Source organism: Girardinichthys multiradiatus, chromosome 24, assembly GCF_021462225.1.
Source record: "Girardinichthys multiradiatus isolate DD_20200921_A chromosome 24, DD_fGirMul_XY1, whole genome shotgun sequence".
NCBI lineage: Eukaryota > Metazoa > Chordata > Actinopteri > Cyprinodontiformes > Goodeidae > Girardinichthys > Girardinichthys multiradiatus.
In genome coordinates this window covers 19,804,889-19,826,280 of record NC_061816.1, presented here as the reverse complement: position 1 = coordinate 19,826,280, position 21,392 = coordinate 19,804,889, and the positions used below count along the sequence as shown (strand labels likewise).

The following is a 21,392-nucleotide window of genomic DNA, read 5'->3' as shown; positions in this document are numbered from 1 at the left end:
TAATGATTGACAGTAAGATGAATACAGTCAGTTATCAACTTTAGTTATAAAATTAAGTTGATTCAGTGTTTTATAGAAAATCCTAATAAATAACATAGGAGTTTGTAATTGTAACGTATTAAAATGTAAAAAAAATGTTCAAGAGGTTTAAATTTTCTGAGAAGGCACTTTGAATACAATTATATGGATGCATTTAATACACACACACACACACACACACACACACAAAATGAAGCGCGTAGACTGTGTGCGCACCACCTACCCACTCAGCAACCCTCTAGGACTTGTGCGTCAAGAGGTTTGGCACAAGACTCCAGAGCGCGTAAACAGAAGCACATTGTCTGTGCCGCCGCTGTCCAGTCTGCACGCTGAGAGCCGCTGTGAGCAGTCATTCCCCCTGATCTGGACAGAGAGCGGATTTACTTAAACCGGATTCTTTTTTCGAATCTCTCGCTCCGCACGTCTAAGGTAGAGCAAATCCTATCTTTTAATTGCGAAATTAGTGGATACGTCTTCATTTAAAGGTTGCAAACTGACTATTGTTATTCCTCCGCGGCGGGGAAAGCCTAGAGGAGAATTCCATCTTCTGCAAAACAGGACTTGAAGGTAAACTCTGGTCTTTCTTTTTATGTTGTTTTGTCGTTTAAAGCATTTTCCAACCAACCAGAAAAGTCTAAAATTTGCAGAAAATCTCATACGTTTATTAATCTTGTCAGATTTACGCACATGTCTGGTACAGCTAAATTTATGTCTTTTCAGAGGTCATGCCGTGCCTCCAGAACCAGTGCGGCTCCTCTCCACAAGGCGCCAGCCCTGCGTCTCAGAGCGCCGGCGCAGAGCGCACCTGTGACTTCCTCACGCCGGAGTTTGTCAAGTTCAGCATGGACCTGACGAACAGTGAACTCTCGGCTGCCTCATCCGGAGCCGGTTTCGGCCCTCTGGCGGACAGCTACCCCGCCAGCTACGACGCGAAGCCGCCATGCGTCTTCCAGATGCCGGCGGTGCAGGCGGAGCTGCCGTGCGTCAAAGTGGAGGATGCTCAAGGATGTCCGCGCTATCAGAATCCCCTGCACTCTTCGGATGAGCTGCTCTCCTCCCAGAGCTCCATGTATTATTACCGAAACCCTTCACCGCGCAGCTTCCATTCTCCACATGGACACATCTGGGAGGATTCCGGCTCACTGTACAAAAACGCCCTCTCCAGGTTTTCCCTGTTTTCTCTAAAACACACACCGCACGGTGCCCAGAGCTTCCCCACTTGCCAGATGAAATTTGACGTTTCTGAGGTCCAGCAGCAAGGGAAACAGCTCGGGATAGGCTTCCCTCGGCCTCTCCAGTTCTCCCACAGCCACCACTATATGGAATACCAGACCTCTTCGGGAGCCGGGCGAGGACTGATGAACTCGGACGGGTTGTGCGCGGTGTGCGGGGACAACGCAGCCTGTCAGCATTATGGAGTGCGCACTTGCGAAGGCTGCAAGGGCTTCTTCAAGGTCTGTGGGCTGCCAATGTCGAATTATTTTTCATTAAAATAAGCTTTTGAACAATTATATAAAATTCCCATAAATGATCTTGGATCTGGTCATGCTATTCCAAAATAATTCTCAACAATGAAAAAATTCCCAGTGGACCTCTTGACTGCCCTTTGAAATTGGATATTATATTCCAGAAGCATGTTTTGCTCTGTTGATCTCCTTACAGATGATATATTCCGTATGAAAGTGGCTGCCAACGTGCCATGAATTGCAAAGTCTCTCCCCTTCATCTGCTACAAAGATAATCCCAGGGTGATTCTGAAAATTATGAATGACCACGACCTGGTGTTTACCCAGACTGCCCCTGTCTGCCTGTTGAATCTATTTTCACCGCCTCAGGTGGCCCATAGGAGTAAAAGGTGCTGCTGATTAGTTTCAAAGGGCAATTTAGACCATTTGTATGTTCATGTTCATGCAACTGGGTTCAAAATTTAAAATTTCTGTCTCTGAAAATGTGTGATATCCAGCCGGCAAAGGTGTTCGCAGCACTACAATAGCATTTACAAGACTAGGGTAAGGATAAGGGTACGGGTTCAGTAAACGTGTGCCTGTTGTATATAAAACAACAGTCAGTGTCTTAAATTGTTTGTTTAACTGTCCGCTGAAGCATATCTGCTTCCCTCTTCCATCCGTGCAGAGAACGGTGCAAAAAAATGCCAAGTATGTGTGTTTGGCTGCAAAAAGCTGCCCTGTAGACAAGCGACGGAGGAACCGATGCCAGTACTGTCGCTTCCAGAAGTGCCTGGCAGTGGGAATGGTCAAAGAAGGTATGCCCACCGCAACAGAATTCCTAAAGCAGGGTTGTCCACCTCCTGTCCTCGAATGACACCATCCTTCAAATTGTAGGGGCATCCCTGGTCCAGCACACCTGAATGACCTCTTTTGCTTATTAGTCATTCATTGATTCTGCTGTGTTGGAACGGGGATGCATCTAAAAGGGGCAGGACAGAGTTTGAGACCAATGTCAGAATCTACAACATAAACATTTTACAGAGTATTTTTCTTGCAGTGGTGAGGACGGACGGTCTTAAAGGCAGAAGAGGTCGTCTGCCGTCCAAACCTAGAGCTCTGCCTGACTCACTTTTGCATGGCAGCACCCTTCTGAGTGCACTCATTAGGGCACATATAGAGTCAAACCCTCCAACGTCTCGCCTCGACTATTCCAAAGTAAGTCATCCCATACCGATGAGCCTTAATGTGGCACATAGTAAATTAAACCCATAATAAAGGTGTAGTTGTTGGTATTCCTTCTCATTCACAACCCTAATATCTTACTGCATCATTGCAGTTCAAGGAAAGTCCAGGAAAAATGCTGGGTGACGATGCGCAGCACGTCCGTCAGTTCTATGACCTTTTGACAAGATCGATGGAGGTCATACGGAGTTGGGCGCATAGAATCCCAGGTTTTGCCACCCTACCTAAGCATGACCAAGACCTCCTCTTTTATTCAGCTTTCCTGGAGCTATTTGTCTTACGACTGTCATACAGGTAACAAGTTCACCTTTTACAAGATTAACCCGCTGGTCGGTCTATATGATGTAGAAGCTGAAACTGATTTTCATGTTGCCTTCAATTTTAAACATGTCCCTGATCTGAAGTATATGTCCAATAGCTGATAGGACAGGCCTCATTGTGCAACAGCCTGGTATAATTTGCAGTTATCCTAACCTTTTCAGCTAGTTCTCCCACAAGATTTTGTGTCATTTCAGATCCAATCCAGAAGAGGGAAAATTGGTCTTCTGCGACGGGTCCGTGTGGCATCGACTACAGTGCCTGCGAGGCTTTGGGGAGTGGATCGACAGCATTGTTGAATTCTCCGCCAACCTGCAGAGGATGAACTTGGATGTTTCCACCTTCTCCTGCATCTGCACCCTGGCTTTACTCACTGGTGAGCAAGAACTTTGTGCAGATTCAACTGCTTGAATCTAAGGCTCTTTATTAGAGATATGATCTTTTTTAAGTATGCTTGGCTTAAAATATTCAGTTATATTTCAAATGTGGCAGCCGTGTGCGTGAGTCAGTTTTACCCCAGGTATAAAGATGAGCCAAAGACAAGATTTGCAGGAGAATAAATAACTGACTAGTGTGAAAAGGTTAGGCAGCAAGTTGTGTCTTCTATAGTTGTCCCATAGATGAATGGGTGGATCATGTAATATCAAGCTACAAACAGTTATGAATTTCCAATAAAATATTTATGGCATAAAGAGGGTCTCCAAACAATTAGAAAAAATGGTTGGTACATTTATTAAATTGTTAAAAGGTTGTTAAAGTGGGCTAGAAATGCTGTAAGGGGTTCATAATGATGGTCTGATTATTTATGGGGTAAATTGGTTAATTAAATAGCTACAAGTAAAGCTGAAAATTGGAAAAATGCTTTAATAAAACCTCGCTATGGTTAGCTAAAAGGAAAAGCTGATCTTTAAAAAAAGGTTTAAACAAATTATTTAAACAATCTGCGAAAGAAAGCTAATATTTATGAAAATCTCCAATAAAAGAGCTACAAGGAAAAATATAAGAGATTGATTAAAAGGTGAAATTTGATAGTGTTTTCAGTATTCAATATTGTTATTTCGTATTTCCGGAATAAATCTATAAATAGACAAAAAATGCAAAGTGGTAAAAAGTTTACAAAGTAGTTGACAATTTATGATCTTCATTGTGATCTTCACTGGAAATCGTATGGGGTAAATAATCAATTCTGAACTAATAGTATGGATGGCTAAATGGTTTTGTAAATGGCTAATGAGTAATAAAAGGGTGAGAAATCCTAACCTACTTGGCATAAAAAAGCTTTTGCAGGCACAAATTACCATAACATCTATGAATAGTCACTACATTTCTCACTGAAAAATCCTATCAAAAACAATTGTCAACGACCAAAAACAGAAATTAACTGAATGTGAACAATATTTAACATTAATGTTTTCATTACTTTTGATAAATGAGATAAAGATCAAAATACTTAATGTGGGATGATATTAACAATGAATAGATTTTAGTTTTGATTTCTCACATTGTAACCGAGTGTAAGCTAATATTTATTGTTTAAAATGGCCAAAAGATGGCTAATTACGAAACATGCATACTTGGATCTCATAAAAATAACTCCAAGTATAGAGGTCACATTTTTGATAAGAAGCAAAAATGTGAAATTGAAGGTTTTCTTAATAATATCAGCCAGTTAGCCTGGTAAATGTATGGTTAGTTAAAACAGGATTTGGCTAACAACAGTTAGCTAAAGGATAATGGTGCAATAATAAACTAATCTTTTTACATAATTGTTTATAACTGGTTTATAGTTGGTTGGGGAAGTTGGCTAAAAGGATGAAGGGTTTTCCGGGTCTTTAAAACAGTTTATTTGATAAGTCATTACAATTATTAGCTAAACTGAAAACACTGATGTAGTTTCCTTGTTTTTTGAATGTCTTGAACAGCTGAAAGTTAGGTTTACAGGGTAGAATCATATTCTTGTAACATAATAGTTATAATACAATGCAACCATTTACTCAATATTTTCTCAACAGTCTGAAAAAGCTTAAAGTCTTCCAGTGCTGTTTGATGCTAATTCTAATTTTGAAACATTCAGAGCGCCACGGGCTGAAGGAACCAAAGAGGGTTGAGGATTTGCAGAACAATGTGGTCAGGTGTTTAAAAGACAACGGAACTGCAGGTCCGGATGGTGGAGGCCCAAACCACTGGTCCAACCACCTGTCCAAACTTCTGGAGAAACTGCCTGAACTTCGCACTCTGTGCATCCAAGGCCTGCAGAGGATTTTCTACCTGAAGCTGGAGGACCTTGTTCCACCGCCTGCTGTGATAGATAAGTTATTCCTGGACACGCTGCCATTTTAGAGACTTTTTTTTTTTTTACCCAGATGGAGATGTTTAACTTCTTCTGTCCATATTCATCAGTGATTCCTGGCAATCTGAGATCTGTGCTCTGCAAAAAAACGGTAAAAAAATCGAAATTTAAGTTGCTGTGTGAGTCTCTTTGGGCCAAACACAGCATATAAAACTTAAAGCTGATGAGGTTTTGCCCTCTACAAACTGCAATTCTTTATAGATTAACTGTAAATTGAGTAAAACTACATGTTTAAACACATTTTGCTGCCTGTTCAGCTTGTATAAAAGTGTTTTGATACAGCACAAGTGCTTGTTTTTTCATGCTTATATTTATTTGTGAAATATTGTTTAGTAATATTAGCTACAAATGGTCAGCTGTGTTTAGCCTGTCAGTCATTTCCATGATTTAATAAAAGACAAAGTTGAATTTAAAGTATTTTTGATTGACCTTTATATTTTTATGTTATGTATTTTCATTTAATGAATTTTCCTATTCTACATTAGGGAACAAAATATTTTAATGTGATATTTCACTATGATGAATAGTTACAGTATCCTGACGTTTTGTAACATAACGACATGCATCAGTGTATTTTATTTAGATTTTATATATTAGATCTACACAAATTAGTGCATAAATGTAAAGTAGGAGAAAAATGACACATGGATTTTAAAGGATCTGCGTCAGAAAACCAACACTGCACATCACCCTGAACACATCATTCTCACAATGAAACATGGTGGTAGATGCATCAGGCTGTGGAGAAACATTTGCTGATTTTTTTCCCCATTATCTTTTGCAAAACAGCTCAAGGTCAGTCATATTGGCTAGAGTTTTGAGGGCTTGATATCTCAATTGGATTAACGCCTGGACTTTGACTAGGTCATTCTAACACTTGAACATGCTTTGATCTAAACGATTCAATTGTAGATCTGGCTGTATATTTAGGGTTCCGAAAACTTAAAGCCTCTAACAGGTTTTTCTAAAAGCATCACCCTTGATTTAGTCACGTTATATCCATCTTCTCCACTACATGATGCTGCCACCACATTGATTTACAGTGTGGATGGTGTATATAGGGTAATGCATGGTGTCATGTCTTCTGTCGTATTTCACTTCTCAGACATTTAATTGGAAAAACAAAAAAAAACAAAAAATGAAAACCATGTATCTGTTTTCTTTCAACTCACAAATATGCACTGTTAGAAAATCCAAATGAGTTTAATGGTTGTAGCATTACAAAATGTGTAAATGTTGAAAGGGGTTTTATACTTTCATACACTCCTAAACTTTGTAGAAGATGTTTGTGGAAGTTGTTTTTAAGTAAATATTTTATGTGGTAATTTTGTGATACGGACCTAATGGGCAGTTGCCCAGGGCAGTATTAGAGGGATGCAAAAAACCAAACTCCAGATAAAAAATATCACTTACATGTCAATTGTGCTCTGAACAAGTTTTCTATTGCTTTAATACTTATTTTGGGTAGGCGCCTCCTACTTGCTTCAAATCTCCTGTGTTTTAATTGGTTGGGAGGAGGCAGGCCGAGGATCTTGCCCAGATTGCTGTGCCACTTAAAGTTAGCACAAAAAGGTAAATTTCTTTGTGAAAATCAATCTATTTACCATAAAACATGTTTTTGCAAATACATTTTTTTGTTTCTATAAAAAAAATAAAAGCCAAAGAGAATAATTATTATGTACATCCTAAGGGATTGATTTTTATGACTCCAGAATGTGCTTTTAAAGCTGTTGGCTGAGTGACCAGTGGTCAGATTTGACATTAAAGAACATCGGTTTCTGCTGCTGTTCTCAGAGATAAAGTCCTGGATTTAGCAAGACGAACCAACACAGGTGAAATAAATTGTTTCATCTGTTGTGATCCGTCTCTTTAAAGTCTGAAAACACAAACTTTAAAACTGTCCTCGGCGAACAGTAGAATTCACAAACATTAACCTAAACCAGTGTTGCGTAGCAGATTTACAGATTATCCCAGTCAATTTATCACTGTTTTATCCTCTGCCTGGAAAAAAAATAGGCTGATTTTCCTATGGAGGTTTTAACAGAGTTCCAAATCAATATTCCATTCAGTGCTATAGTTTGGTGTGCAGAGATAGAAACGAATCAATAACATTACTTGGGATATGTCCAATTTATTCTGATGATGATGGGTATTGATGGGGGTGGATCGTCCTCAGCAAAACTTTGGTGGTTCTTTAGTGATTTTAGAAACATGGATGTGGATGGTGTTGAAACTGCAAAGATACAGCAGCACAAATACACCAATATCCAGTTCTTATAGGAATGTGAGACACTATGGTGGAGCTCCAGATTAGGCAACTTTGACTTTTAGAGCGCTGCTCAAGTTTCTGAATGAAAGCGCTCTTGAATTTCAAGAACTAAAAGATGTTTTTGTCTCATCCGCCAAGTGTTTAAATGGACTGTTTATAACAAAGTGAATGTTGCCGCCAGCAGTTTATTTCGGTCAGGTATCACTTACAAGCTTTTGCTCCGAAGACCAAAAAGGGGAACATCTAAGTGCAGTACACATACACAAGGCAGATCCTCCAAAGTATGATTGAACATTTGTCCATACTAATTTAGAGTGTTTATAACACTGCGGAAAAATGTCGGAAAATGGTGTTCCTGCACAGCAAACAAAGCCACTTCTTAAATGTTCAAGCCTACCTAAAAAGTTTAACATAACACAGGAGGGTCCAAACGTTTTGCCACATGGGCCACTGGAAGTGGTCAATAAACTATGAATACTTTGGTTTGTAACTTACATTTTCCATTTTAAGATTATATTAATTTCTCTGCAACTTTTTTGAAGTGAAAATTTTACCTTTGTTTTCAGCATTTCACCATCAACACCCCTGGACTGGTGATCTACCGTTGTGCCATCTTCCCAAGGGCCGCAAATGGCCCCATGCCAGGCTTCATTTCTAATCCACGTTTCATCACCACCTTTGTTTCGAAAAACTACTCTGGAGTTCATTTGTTTTAAAGAAATACCTAACATCTTCTATGGAGGTCTGAAACTGACAAAAAACTATTTAATATCAAATCTTCATAAAAATTCCAAAAGGGTATTATGGTTTTCTTTTCAAGCATTAATTTACCTTGTATTTAAAAATAATTTAGAATTCGTGTATCTTTTACTGTTGAATTAGTCTGACTTTTTACTTTGATGCCCTCCTTTAGTGTTTCTTTATAAATGTTTGCGTTATTATACAAATAAAGGAGGCTGCCTTTCTGAGTTTTGCAGTTTTGCAGACCATTTACCAAATTCAGCTGGTTCGTTTGCAACATATACAATCATTTGTGTATATTTTAGTACCAGAGACATAACAAACAATACCTGTGAAACCAAACTGCAATAATAGACCAAAATATGTGAAACACTATGTTTTTAAAATGACACCAATGGCTTTCTTCCAGTTTCATTGCATTATATGTGAAAGTTACTTTTCCAGTTCCACACTTTTTTATAAATACACATTTAGGTATTTTAGGATTTTAGGATTATTTACAGCCCTAAGGGACGCAGTTTAGTATCTTTACCCCATTACAAGACACAGTGGATGCCAAGTCCTGTTTGAGATCCTTAAATGGAGATGACTGAGAGTGGACACCAGAAACAGGTTTGTTCTGGGGGATCTTGAAGGCCTCAGGCTGGGTGTGACCACACAGCAGCATCTTGTATTTGATCTCAAGTGGCCTGCCGTTTGGGTTTTCCTGCAAACTTTGATCTCTGCAGCCGTCCATCTTCAAGACAGCTTAACTCTTATCGCTTTCAGGCCAGAGCCCACGAGCATCGAGGCCAACCGCTGTGGGATTTATAGGCAGGCTCCATTCCCCCCGGATATTTTCATCATGTAATCCATTGTAGACTACTACAGATTAACTCATCGTATATTTCAATTGTTATTATTATGAAGGAAAACTCCCCTTTAATAATGAAGCCACAGGTAGACACAGAAAGAGGGAAGAGTTGTTGGTTACTAACGGGTGGTTATGTCTTCAGTTTATTAGACTATTTTAAATGTAATACCAGTGTCTGTTTTGATCAAAATCACTCAGTAAGGCAGATAAATCCACTGTCTCACTGGGAAACGGAATAACCCCAGGTCCTTGGCTATACGGCTTGAAAAAAAGAAGCTTTACAAAATCCAGAGAATGTTAGGATCCCAACCCTGAACCTTTTGTCCTTTGTTCCTATTTGACAGAAATCGCACTTGATTTCACTTGTTGCGTGTTGAATTGCATACCTCTTTTTGAATTGGGTCGTGCTCACATTTGGAGAGTAGATTGATGCTACTCAGATAAGCACTCTGTGAATTGGTGCCCAGAGACCTTTTTAACAGATAAACCCTCAGAAGATGTGCTTGACATTTACCACTTCAGCACCTGAATATCCATGTTTCTTAGAGATTAAAATTGTTTCAAAGATGGTTTCATTTCCCAAATGAGCCTCTTCCATGTTTTATCCGAAATGCTGATGTCTTAGCATTGTAAAAATAAAATAAAATAAAATAAAAGTCTGTGCCCTTCACAGATTTCTTGTCTTTTTGATTTTATGCCACACATAAATGTTTCAGATCATCAAACTAATTTTAATAACAGGCAAAAATATTTTCAAATGATGATGTCATTAATTAATGAAAAAAAAAACATTTATATGACTGTGGAGGAATTCTGGCCCACTCTTCTTTGCAGGATTGTTTTCATTCTACCACATGGGAGGTTTTTTTTTAAGCTCATCCCACAGCATCTCACTCTGATTTAAGTCTCAACTTTGACTAGGCCACTCCAAAACCTTGATTTTGTCTTTTGAGCTATTCAGAATGAAACCTCCTAATATGCTTTAGATTATCCAGCTGCATAACCCACGTTAGAGCTCAGGGTCGCAAACTGATGGTTGGACATCTTCAATGAGGATTTTCTGCACAAAAGCAAAAGTCAAGCAACATAAAACCATCATAGTATAACCACCCTGTTTAAATCTTTGTGTGATGTTGTTATTCCGAAATTCTTTAACAGTAAAATCAAGTCAGTCCTTTTCACCCCACATAATATTTTTGATAAATTAGACTCACTTTTGTGTTCTCTTAGTCAGAAATGGTTTGGGATTGGGACATGAAGGCCATTTTTACCCAGTCTCTTTCTTATTTTTGAATCATAAACTCTGACCTTAACTGAGGAAAGTAAGCCCTGCAGTGCTTTAGATGTTGTTCTGGGCCTTTCAGACAGGATGTGGCACAGGCCCTGAATCCCATTATTTTCAATGGCTTACGCCGTGCAAGGACGGTTTCTCGCAAAGGGCAAGCAGAGCGCGCTGCTTTGCGAGTTCCCGCTCGTGCCGTGGTCAAGGTTTAAGATAGTTGAACTGACCGTGGCGTGCAATGACAAATAAACGCGCAGCCAATTGAAACAGGGTCATCAGCGGTTGAGCAGAAATCAATGCTCTGCACTGAGCAGCAAGCACAGCAAAATCGCATCCATGCTTCCTTAAGTTCCCTATACAATTTCTATTCAAAGGACACCTGTGTATAATTTTCCAAAGCCTCATAAAACATAAGCAAGAGCAGAAATACCTTAAACAGTTTCTGAGTTCAGAAAAAGCAATCAGTGGATTCCTCTTAAGGTCCACTTAGCAACTCTTTAAACCGACAGTAAATGAAACAGATTAAAGTGTGTTATTGTTTCTGCAGAGGAATCTACAGGGAGTGCTTCATCTGAAATTAACATTCTGGTTTTAATAGGACAAACAGACAAAATAACAGAAATCCTGAGCAAAGCATCAACTCTTGACTAGTCCCTCTCAAGATGTTTAATGACCTAATATATACTAATAGGAAGGGATTTGCTTTGTTTGAGATTTCACCTCGAACTTAAATGCAGTTTACGAGAGTGTTTTGGCAACCAGAACTTAAAGGTTGTTGAAAAAAATCAACTGGTGTGACCTGTCCCACATGTGTGTGTCAATGCAATGCCAGAGCAGAGAGATTTCGGTATTATAGTGTTTGGTTTTTAGAGAAAGCCAAACACTATATCTGCACAAAACCTACTATCTGGTGAGACATGCGTCATGCGTCTAACTGCTGAAGCTTGGTCCAAACTGGGTCATGAACAGGTCAATCAGCAGCAAATCTACAGCACCTTGGGTGAGAGACAAAGAAATATTTGGGAATGGCCTAGTCAAAGTCCAGACCTGAAATCCTTTGGTGGGACCGTCAGAGAGCTATGTAGAAACATAAATGAATTGAAACAAGATTTGGGGGCTAAAGTTCCTCCACAATGATATAACAGGGTGATAAAGTGGAACAGAGCAAGAGTTATTAGTGCAATCAAACATCTCATCTGGAATTTTAGCTTTCCTTTCAAGTGTGTTTGTTTATTAAAAATAGACTGAACCTACATAATTCCCTGGAAATTTAGACTTCTTTAGACTCAGAAAAACCTACAGAAAGAAAGATAGTTCACAGCAGGCAGCAACGAGAGAGATGTAGGTGAAAAACAATTCGTGAACCCCCAACATCCCATAAAAAGAGCTCTGCTATCGGTTGATCACAATCCATCTCTTCTTTTTTCTGTAAAAAGATGATTGGTGGTATTTGAAGAGGAGTTAAAGGCTCAGGAGGACTCTGGAGGTTGGTTTGAGGATTATGAGGACGTTAACCATCAGAGATGATGGCCTGGTGAGAGGTCTTGTGTGAATTTCAGTCAATCGTGATGGACAGGAAAAGTTCACAAAGACTTTATTTTGCTGTATAAATGCCAGCACAAAACTGAGCACTGCAGCCATTTTAAATGTAAAGAAATCCAAATATATCTCTTCTGTGTTGGGTGCTTTTTAACAATCACCAGGAGAACTGAACTGAAAATCAATGATAAATCAGCAAAGGCAAAAACTAATGGAAAAACTTGTAGATCAGGACCCCCTTTAAAGATTACAGGATTATCCATCCATCCTTGGCCATTCTAGAAATATGTCATGACGGGAGCTACATAGTGAGTCGACAAGACTTAATGATAAATAATAAAATCTTACATATGCTGGCAGACAATAATACTGAGACGTGGAACTAGGGAGGTTTGCAGCAGCAAATGCAGAGAATCCGGTCCAGAACAATGAAAACCAGAGAATTTCAATAATATGGGAGTAGTGGAGTGTGAACCAATGAACTGGGAGAGGAGCTAATTAGGAGAATGTGAGACAGCTGAGGACAAGAGAACCTAAACAATACAGAGGGAGAATGACTAATTAACCTGATGCATGGAGATGACCAGAACACAAGAAAACAATGACTAGACTTAAGAACATAAACAAGAGGAAACCAGATCTATCAGAATATAACTAAACACATCTAACACCGGAACAAAGAAAGCAACAAAACTAACCAGAAGGAATCTAAATAACCAGAAAGGAAAAGAAAAGCGCCTGGCAGAGCCGAGAAGGTAGACAAACACAAACCTAACAGACAGATCCTGACAAAATATCTTCCATAAATTCATGTTGAACTTTTCTATTTTAATTTCGAAAATTGGCTAAAATGAAATGTGATTCTGAAAAGAAATGTAGCTTGACATGAAATCTGTTTAGGAACCCGGATTATTATTTATGGACCCTAATTAATATGTGCATGAGATCTTAAAACAGTAAGGAGGCAGCCACATGAAGGAAACGAGACACAATCGTAAACGATGAGCACTCCATCTAGTGGTTATAAAGTTATTTACAGGACTAAAAACTGAATTTTTACATTTTAAAAGATCTTTCTAAGGCACATAATAAGTTATAAAGATTTATCGTTTATTTTGCTCTGAATTTATTATGAAAAGATGCACAAATAATTTTTTTTTCAGGGAAAGAATAGATTTATCCTCTCGTTATTTGACTAAAAAGGTTTGACATGTTTAAGGTAATTCTTGTAGCGGTTTTTGTCACAAGCGTAAATTTTGTAACCTCAATGAAGCTCCAAATGTACGTGGAGGCTGTTTCAACAGGATTCTGTGTGGATGTAATGGTCTAACAGCAGAAAGCAAAAAGGATTTTAGGCTTTAGTTTTAATGTAGACAGTTCCTCAAGTTTCAGAATGTAAAAAAATTAAAAGTTATTTTTAACTTGTAGAAATTTACAACATAAATTTACAACATACAAAACATGTTTTCTGATCTCGTGGAAGCAAAAACAATTTTACTGTTTAGTAGATTATTTTATTATCTTTTTGTGTCCTATAAAAAAAAAGGCATGCTAATATATGTTTGGTCTGCTGCTGAAACCTAAGAAAACTCTAAGTTTGACCTCAACTCTGCTCCTGTACCTAGTTTTACTTTGAAATTTGAACATTTTTACTGCACTTTTTATTATGAAAAGAAACCAGGAAGCTTTCTGTCACTGCTGCAAGAAGATAAAGAGTTGAGGAAAGTTACAGCTTGTTGGCTCCACCTCCTCCGCCCTCCTCTGCAGCTACATAAAGGTTTCACCATCCCACTCTGACAGGACTTCACTCACAGAGATCTCATTAAGGTTGCACTGTGAGAACCAGTACGTCTGAACTTCTTCTTATCCCCCCAAAAGAACAAGAAAATGGTGAGTATTTGCTCATCACTGATAAAGAATATATTTTCTTTCCGTCAAATTAACAGAAGGGTTCCGTTTTCAGTATTCTTGTTAAACCGAAAGTTTGAAATATGACTCTCTGTTTCCTGTTTTCACACTTCCTTCCCAAATTTGGCCTCAAGTCTGAGCTCCTCTGTTGCTTGAGGCTGCTTGTGGGCTGCATATAAGCAGTTCAACAGACTGCCAGCCTGCAAAGGTTAACTGCTTCCATATGTGGACTGCTTGTCTGCTGGGGAATGCCGATGTGGCTTTGTGTTGTTTACAGAACAGTCCCGAACAGAAGCTCCGTACACAACTTTACTACTGAAGAAATCTAGAAAGCTGGACTTTGACTCTGCAGCATGAGTGCAAACAGTATGGATGTTGTAATATTTGCAGTTGGCAGGAGGAAGAAGGAGCTCAGGCGGTTCTTACCACATGATAATGAAGTTTAAACAACCGCCTCACTGATAAATGAGGCCCATACTTACACTTAATCTTGTTTTTAAGGCTAAGTTCTGTGGAAAACGAATCAATAAACCCCTCCAGTGCTTTCTCTTTCCTGTGTAGCACAATTCTCTACTGTGTTTGACCTCCATGCGTGACCTAGATTCAGGCGGGACAAGATAGACGAAAACAGATGATCCCCCACCCCCTTTCACCAATTCTTTTTGCCCATGAGGCTGAATCAGAGCAGCGTGTCACAACTGGCCGCCACTTCCTCGTTCCCTTCAATCTATTCACAATCGCCTCGTAATGATTTTTGAACATAACCTGCAAAGAAACTTCTCTGACTTTCTGAGCATGTGATTAGGTGATGGGGTTAGTGGGTTAAAGTAAAGCTCTGTGGAGTGAGCGACACCAGACTCAAAATAGTTTACTGCTATTGCCAAACTTAGCAGCTGACAACCCCTCCCCTGTCCGCTAATTGAGCTTTTTAAAGGGGATCAACACTCAAAGCAACTGTTTATGCCGGTTTTCTCTTCTTTATGTCGCTAAAACATGATCCAAGAGGGATTTTTACTGTTCCTCTGACTGCAACAAGGACAATATGTAAAGATTCTTAGCAGCAAAGAGACATCCAAAGAATTTCCCATCATAGTTTCGCTGTTTAGAACACTGGCTAAAGATAGATGCCTCCAAGTAAACCCAGAGTTATCGATTATAAACCTTTAAAACCAAGTTTTCGCTTGCCTGTACTGGAGGATATGACTGCTATTTTGATTGCCTCTCCACTAAAACTTGGATTATCTAGAAAGGATAGTTGCTCAAACAGAACTGGGGGCGTTGCTGCCTCAGGACAAACTTTCCTTCCAAACCTGCTTCAGTGCTCTGCATGCACACACCCAGCACTACCCCTACCATCACCCAAACCTTTACAACCAGCTAGAAAAATACTTTGGCAGGGAGTGGAGGCACTTTGGTCCCTGCACGCATGCTGATGATTTCTTGATTATCAACAATTCCACCTTATTTAGAAGTGTTAGTGGCACTTGGTTTGACAGTTGCATCATATTTGTCCAGGTATGGATGACATGCCTGATTGCAGATACTTGAGATAGTGCCTTGCTAATGCATTCATATTACACTCACGTTACAACCACAAACTTCAATGCATTTTATTGGGATACAAAATATGTGGCAGAAAATTCTGTATATTCCCCTGAACACAAAATCCCAACAGTGAAACATGGTGGTGGCGGTATAATGCTGTGGAATGCTAATTATACTTTAGATCGTTTTTATTTTGGCGTTTTTTTTATATGTGACAGACAATTAACACAGTGCATTGTCCTGGAAACACCCTTCCCACAATGAAACATGGTGGTGGCAGTATTATCCTGTGTAGCACTTAAGTATCATATGTAGCAGTTGTTTTTATTAGCTCAAACACAGTCAAAATAAAATGACAGCAACAATTTTCAAGACATCCAACAAATCTTTTATTGTTTTAGGTTTGGACTTTGACTGTACCGTTCTAACACATAATTATGCTTGGTCCTAAACCATTCCATTGTAGCTCTGGCTGTATATTTAGGGCCCCTGCTCTGGTGGAAGGTGAGCCTTGAGCCCAGACTCAGGTCTTATGGTGGCTAACAGGGTTTCTTCTGCATCATAAGCATCCACACAGCATGGTACTGCCACCACCGTATTTCACACTAGGGATGGTATGTTTAGGGTGAGCAGTGTTAGTTTTCTGCTACACAATTTGATTTCCATGCAGGCTGAACAGTTCCATGTTGGTCTCATCTGACCAGACCATGTTCTTGCACATATTTGCAAACTTTAAAAAGAGCTTCTTATAGCTTTCACAAAGTGTTAAAAGGTTCAATGGGTATAAATACTTTGGCAAAACATTGTTTTGGTTGCAGTGCGAACTCCACCCTTTTTTGTTAAGCACTCAACTGACATTTTCAGCAGGTTGAGACAAGTTTGGCCTAAATCTGATTAAATATTCTGTTTTTACTTTTGGTTTACACAAGAACCTAAAGCGCCTATCTGTCTATACTGTATTTTTTTTCCCTTGTCCTCCTCAGAGAGAGTGTATTTCCATTCACGTTGGCCAGGCCGGTGTCCAGATGGGCAACACCTGCTGGGAGCTGTACTGTCTGGAGCATGGCATCCAGCCTGACGGCCGGATGCCCAGCGATAAGCCCACCCGTGGCTATGATGACTCATTTACCACCTTTTTCAGTGAGACCGGCAACGGGAAGTACGTTCCCAGAGCCATCTTTGTGGACTTGGAGCCTACTGTCATTGGTGAGGACTTTCACAGCCCTGAGGCCTGTTTGGCTGCAAAATGTTCCCTGTCAGCAGCAATATTGCGACTGAAACCAGCTTTTCTGGTAAAGTACCCTGAGGTTTAAAGCAACAAAAGCTTGTTCTTAAATAAAACAAAAAGTACATTTCCACCTAAGAAGGTGAAACTCTTCAGGAGGCAGTTTTTTTCTTTGTTTTCTTTGACTTGTTTTCCCTTCATAAGTTGGCTTATGAGTAAAATAAATAACTATCCTAGTTTTTTTTTTTATTATTGTGCAATTTGGTCATCAATAACTAGTAGAATATCTGGCTTGCCTCTTATTATTGTCATTTTCTGGCTATATTTACATCAGCAGTTGGCTATAGAAAACAACATTAACCTAAATATCTGACAGGAACACAAATATTGCTGTACAATCGACAAAGATAAATTCACAAAGATTTTTCTAGATCATTCAAAACTGAAGAAAATACATGCAAAATGAACACTAACATAAATATAAACTGATCTTAAATCATAACCTTGATAATCAGCACTTCCCACTTCTGTATAAATTGGGTCTACCCACCTTACTTATAAGAGCTGCACCCAGTTTTTCTTGAGAAAAGTTTTTTCCATTACATCCTAAAAGCATTAATTCAATTTAATTTAAAAATACTTTATTAATCCCAAAAGGAAATTAAATGTTGTAACTCATTATGAAGGTTTCTTCAAAGAGCTGTTGTAGATGCTGATGGCTGTGGGCAGGAAGGATCTCCTGTAGCGCTCCGTCTTACAGCAGATCAGAAGAAGCCTCTGACTGAAGACACTCTGTTGTTGTAGGATAGTCTCATGAAGAGGATGTTCAGGGTTCTCCATAATGTTCTTCATTTTATGAAGAATCCGTCTTTCCACAATAATCTCCAGAGGTTCCAGAGGAGTCCCCAGAACAGAGCCAGCATTTTTTATCAGCTTGTTGAGCTTTTTTAAGTCCCTGGCTCTGATGCTGCTTCCCCAGCAGATGATGGAGAAGAGATCACACTCTCCACAACAGAGTTATAGAAGATATGCAGCATCTTGCTGCAAACACCAAATGACCTAAGCTTCCTCAAGAAGTACAGTCTGCTCTGTCCCTTCTTGTAGATGGCTTCACAGTTGCATCTCCACTCTAGTCTGTTGTCCAGGTGAACACCGAGGTATTTATACTCCTCCACCACCTCCACTTCTTCTCCCATGATGGAAATAGTTTTTGACTTATTCCTGTTTCTCTTAAAATCTACAATCATCTCCTTTGTTTTAGTCACGTTCAAAAAGAGATGATTGTTTCCACACCATGCCACAAAGCGGTCCACCACCTTCCTGTACTCAGCTTCTTGTCCATCTCTGATCCACCCCACGACTGCAGAATCATCCGAGTATTTCTGCAGATGACAGGAGTCTGTCTTGTACTGGAAGTCTGAGGTGTACAGAGTGAAAAGGAATGGTGAGAGTACCGTCCCCTGTGGTGCTCCTGTGCTGCTGACTACCTGGTTAGACTCACAACCCTTCAGTCTCACAAACTGTGGTCTGTTTGTCAGGTAGTCTTTGATCCAGGAGATTGTTGAGGCCTCCACCTGAGTCTTCTGGAGTTTCTGACAAAGCAAATCAGGTTGGATTGTATTAAATGCACTGGAGAAATCAAAGAACATGATCCTCACAGTGCTACTGGCTTTGTCCTGTAGCATTAGCTCCTCCCTACTTCCATTTAAATGAGCCCTACTCCAGATGGATCATTTTTATCTTTTTTATTTTAAATTTAACTATTTTATTCTTTACCTTACTTATACTTGACTGGACCAGACTACATTTTATTGTTGATATTCCATATTAGTGATTATGACAGTTATTTTTTACCACTATAGAAACTCATTTTGTGTTATCTCCAAAACACTTCATTTTATATTAAACCAATCGAATCTACTTTGTTTGCCCCACCCATGCCACCTCATTATAGCTCCACCAACTTAACTTTATTTAGCTCAACGACTACAATTTGTTAGCCACATCTTCACTTAATATCAGACCCTACTCCTTTACTTCCAATTAGCTCCACCCACTTTCACTCCCTCTGCCTTACAATTTGTTATTTATGTATCAGTCACTTGGTTAAAGAACCATTTGACATAGTATTGACCCTCTTCCAAACTATGATGATGTTTCAGACGAGGTGCGAACCGGAACCTACCGTCAGCTGTTCCATCCTGAGCAGCTGATCTCAGGAAAGGAGGACGCTGCCAATAACTATGCCCGAGGCCACTACACCGTCGGAAAGGAGCACATAGATTCTGTCCTTGACAGGATCCGCAAACTGGTAAGAAGAATAAAACTAACACAACTTACCAAGGGTGAAAAGTAGGAGATGTCATCGTCCATGCAGGTGGTTTAATGGGAATCCTATTTGCAGTCTCCTACTATCCCTCAATGTTTTATTTTTTATTTCTTTTGAGGACCATAATCTAAAGCACACTTGCAAGTCTACCTTTTTGGATTTTGGAGTGGTCTACTCAAAGTCCAGACTTAAGTATAATTTAAATACTGTACCATGTGCAATAGGAAGTGTGCCTAAAGTCTTTCAGGGTAAATGTGTAATGTGAAGAGTACAAGTCTTATTTTATTTTTTAAAATAAATCCAGATTTTATAATGAATAAAATAATATTTTAGGTTCTTTTCCCAATTTTGTTTTTTAACTTGTACCTTTCTATTTCAGTCTGACCAGTGCACTGGACTCCAAGGGTTCCTGGTCTTCCACTCCTTCGGAGGAGGAACCGGTTCTGGCTTCACCTCTCTGCTCATGGAGCGGCTATCAGTAGACTTTGGCAAGAAATCCAAGCTAGAGTTTGCCATCTACCCAGCTCCTCAAGTGTCCACAGCTGTGGTTGAGCCCTACAACTCAATCCTGACTACCCATACCACCCTGGAGCACTCCGACTGCGCCTTCATGGTGGACAACGAGGCCATCTACGACATCTGCCGTAGGAACCTTGACATTGAGCGGCCATCTTACACCAACCTGAATCGCCTCATCAGCCAGATTGTCTCCTCCATCACCGCCTCCCTACGTTTTGATGGAGCGTTGAACGTAGATCTGACGGAGTTCCAGACCAACCTGGTGCCTTACCCTCGGATCCATTTCCCTTTGGCCACCTATGCTCCAGTTATCTCTGCAGAGAAGGCTTATCACGAGCAGCTCACTGTTGCGGAAATAACCAACTCCTGCTTTGAACCAGCCAATCAGATGGTGAAATGTGATCCCCGTCATGGAAAGTACATGGCCTGCTGTCTCCTGTATCGTGGCGACGTGATGCCCAAAGATGTTAACGTGGCCATTGGCAACATCAAAACCAAGCGCAGCATCCAGTTCGTGGACTGGTGCCCCACTGGCTTCAAAGTGGGCATTAATTACCAGCCTCCAACTGTGGTTCCGGGTGGCGACCTGGCCAAGGTGCAGAGAGCCGTGTGCATGCTCAGCAACACCACAGCCATCGCCGAGGCATGGGCCCGACTCGACCACAAGTTTGACCTGATGTATGCCAAGAGGGCCTTTGTCCACTGGTACGTTGGAGAGGGAATGGAGGAGGGGGAGTTCTCAGAGGCCAGAGAGGACATGGCCGCCCTGGAGAAGGATTATGAAGAGGTCGGCATTGACTCCTACGAAGAAGATGAAGAGGGGGAGGAGTATTAAAATCAGATCTTTAGGAGGAACCTCATCCAGAAGCTAAATGAGTGCTGATCTGCCATTTAATGGTGGTTATTAAACACTCTAGAATGGTTATTTTAACAAGCTAAATCCTATTGTGTTTGGTTGTATTAAAAACTAACTCCTAAACAACAAAGTGTTTTTTCTAATAAAGCTGTTTACACCAACTTGAGTTGTTTGTATGTTTTCTTAAGCTTAAAACTGAAACAGCTTATTCTACTTTTTTACATTCCTTGTAATATTTTGACAGATTTTTCTCCAGTGAATATAACAGCCAAGTTTAAAAATAATTTTAATCAATTAGAGCCAATTTATGGTCAAGAAGACAATGTTGATTAAGCAAAACTATTAAGCAATAATAAACACATCGTGATTTTATTCACTTAGTATATGGAAGAAAATAAACATGTAATGGATGAGATGTGGGTATTTGGCCACAAGATGGCAGTGTGCTATTACAATATGAAGACTTGAATTTTTACCATGTAGTGTGATAAAGAGGTATGAAATCCATACAATTCCTGACTAACCATAGGACTAATATATGCAAGACATTGCTGATGCCATCCACATTCAATGCACTATATATTTATAAATATGCAAAAACAAGTTTTGTGGGAATTGTGAGAACTTTTTCTCTAATTTTAATAGTATGTCATGAGCAAGAGCTAAGAGTGTTTTTACAATAAGTATTAACATATTTCACATTACCATAGAGCTACATAAAAGTATAGCTCAGTATAACAGCCTGCAGAATAAATGGCAGATAACCTTTTATTGTGAAATAAGTTCAGGGTATATTATAAGTTTTGCTTCATATTTTTATGCATTTCTTTCTAATCCTACAAAGTAAAATGTTAGAGTAGATTTTCTTTATAGATTTTCTGCAGACAAATTTATTTCCTGGTCCAGGTTTTAATTTCTGAAACTTTCTG

The 21,392-nt window shown here is 39.5% G+C and overlaps 2 protein-coding genes across 5 annotated transcripts; both read left to right on the top strand.

Moving 5' to 3' along the window:
• The first annotated feature begins 8 nt into the window (after window positions 1-8).
• On the top strand, window positions 9-7,138 carry LOC124861316 (nuclear receptor subfamily 4 group A member 2-like). Of its 3 annotated transcripts, XM_047354913.1 has the most exons (8): window positions 9-468; window positions 566-606; window positions 760-1,493; window positions 2,173-2,302; window positions 2,545-2,702; window positions 2,824-3,023; window positions 3,245-3,423; window positions 5,122-7,131. In XM_047354913.1, the coding sequence occupies exons 3-8, from the start codon at window positions 765-767 to the stop codon at window positions 5,385-5,387; spliced, it is 1,662 nt and encodes a 553-aa protein (XP_047210869.1). In that variant the 5' UTR covers window positions 9-468; window positions 566-606; window positions 760-764; the 3' UTR covers window positions 5,388-7,131. The 3 variants fall into 3 exon arrangements, with proteins under 3 accessions (XP_047210869.1, XP_047210868.1, XP_047210870.1); XM_047354912.1 differs by having other exon boundaries at window positions 10-606; XM_047354914.1 differs by lacking the exons at window positions 9-468; window positions 566-606 and having other exon boundaries at window positions 762-1,493; window positions 5,122-7,138.
• A 5,491-nt stretch (window positions 7,139-12,629) lies between these two features.
• On the top strand, window positions 12,630-20,624 carry LOC124861751 (tubulin alpha chain-like). 2 transcript variants are annotated; one of them, XM_047355688.1, is made up of 5 exons: window positions 12,630-12,836; window positions 13,849-13,971; window positions 16,518-16,740; window positions 18,922-19,070; window positions 19,468-20,624. In XM_047355688.1, exons 2-5 carry the CDS (start codon window positions 13,969-13,971, stop codon window positions 20,440-20,442), a joined length of 1,350 nt encoding a protein of 449 aa, XP_047211644.1. In that variant the 5' UTR covers window positions 12,630-12,836; window positions 13,849-13,968; the 3' UTR covers window positions 20,443-20,624. The 2 variants fall into 2 exon arrangements, with proteins under 2 accessions (XP_047211644.1, XP_047211643.1); XM_047355687.1 differs by having other exon boundaries at window positions 13,756-13,971.
• Window positions 20,625-21,392: the final 768 nt, after the last annotated feature.

Bases quoted from the DNA above. Each gene is read 5' to 3' on its own strand.
- LOC124861751 (XM_047355688.1), top strand. The intron at 16,741-18,921 runs GTGAGGACTTTC...ATGATGTTTCAG, and splicing joins CTTGGAGCCTACTGTCATTG to ACGAGGTGCGAACCGGAACC. The intron at 19,071-19,467 runs GTAAGAAGAATA...TTTCTATTTCAG, and splicing joins TTGACAGGATCCGCAAACTG to TCTGACCAGTGCACTGGACT.
- LOC124861316 (XM_047354914.1), top strand. From the start codon at position 765: ATGCCGTGCCTCCAGAACCAGTGCGGCTCCTCTCCACAAGGCGCCAGC. The intron at 2,303-2,544 runs GTATGCCCACCG...TTTTTCTTGCAG, and splicing joins AGTGGGAATGGTCAAAGAAG to TGGTGAGGACGGACGGTCTT. The intron at 2,703-2,823 runs GTAAGTCATCCC...GCATCATTGCAG, and splicing joins CTCGCCTCGACTATTCCAAA to TTCAAGGAAAGTCCAGGAAA.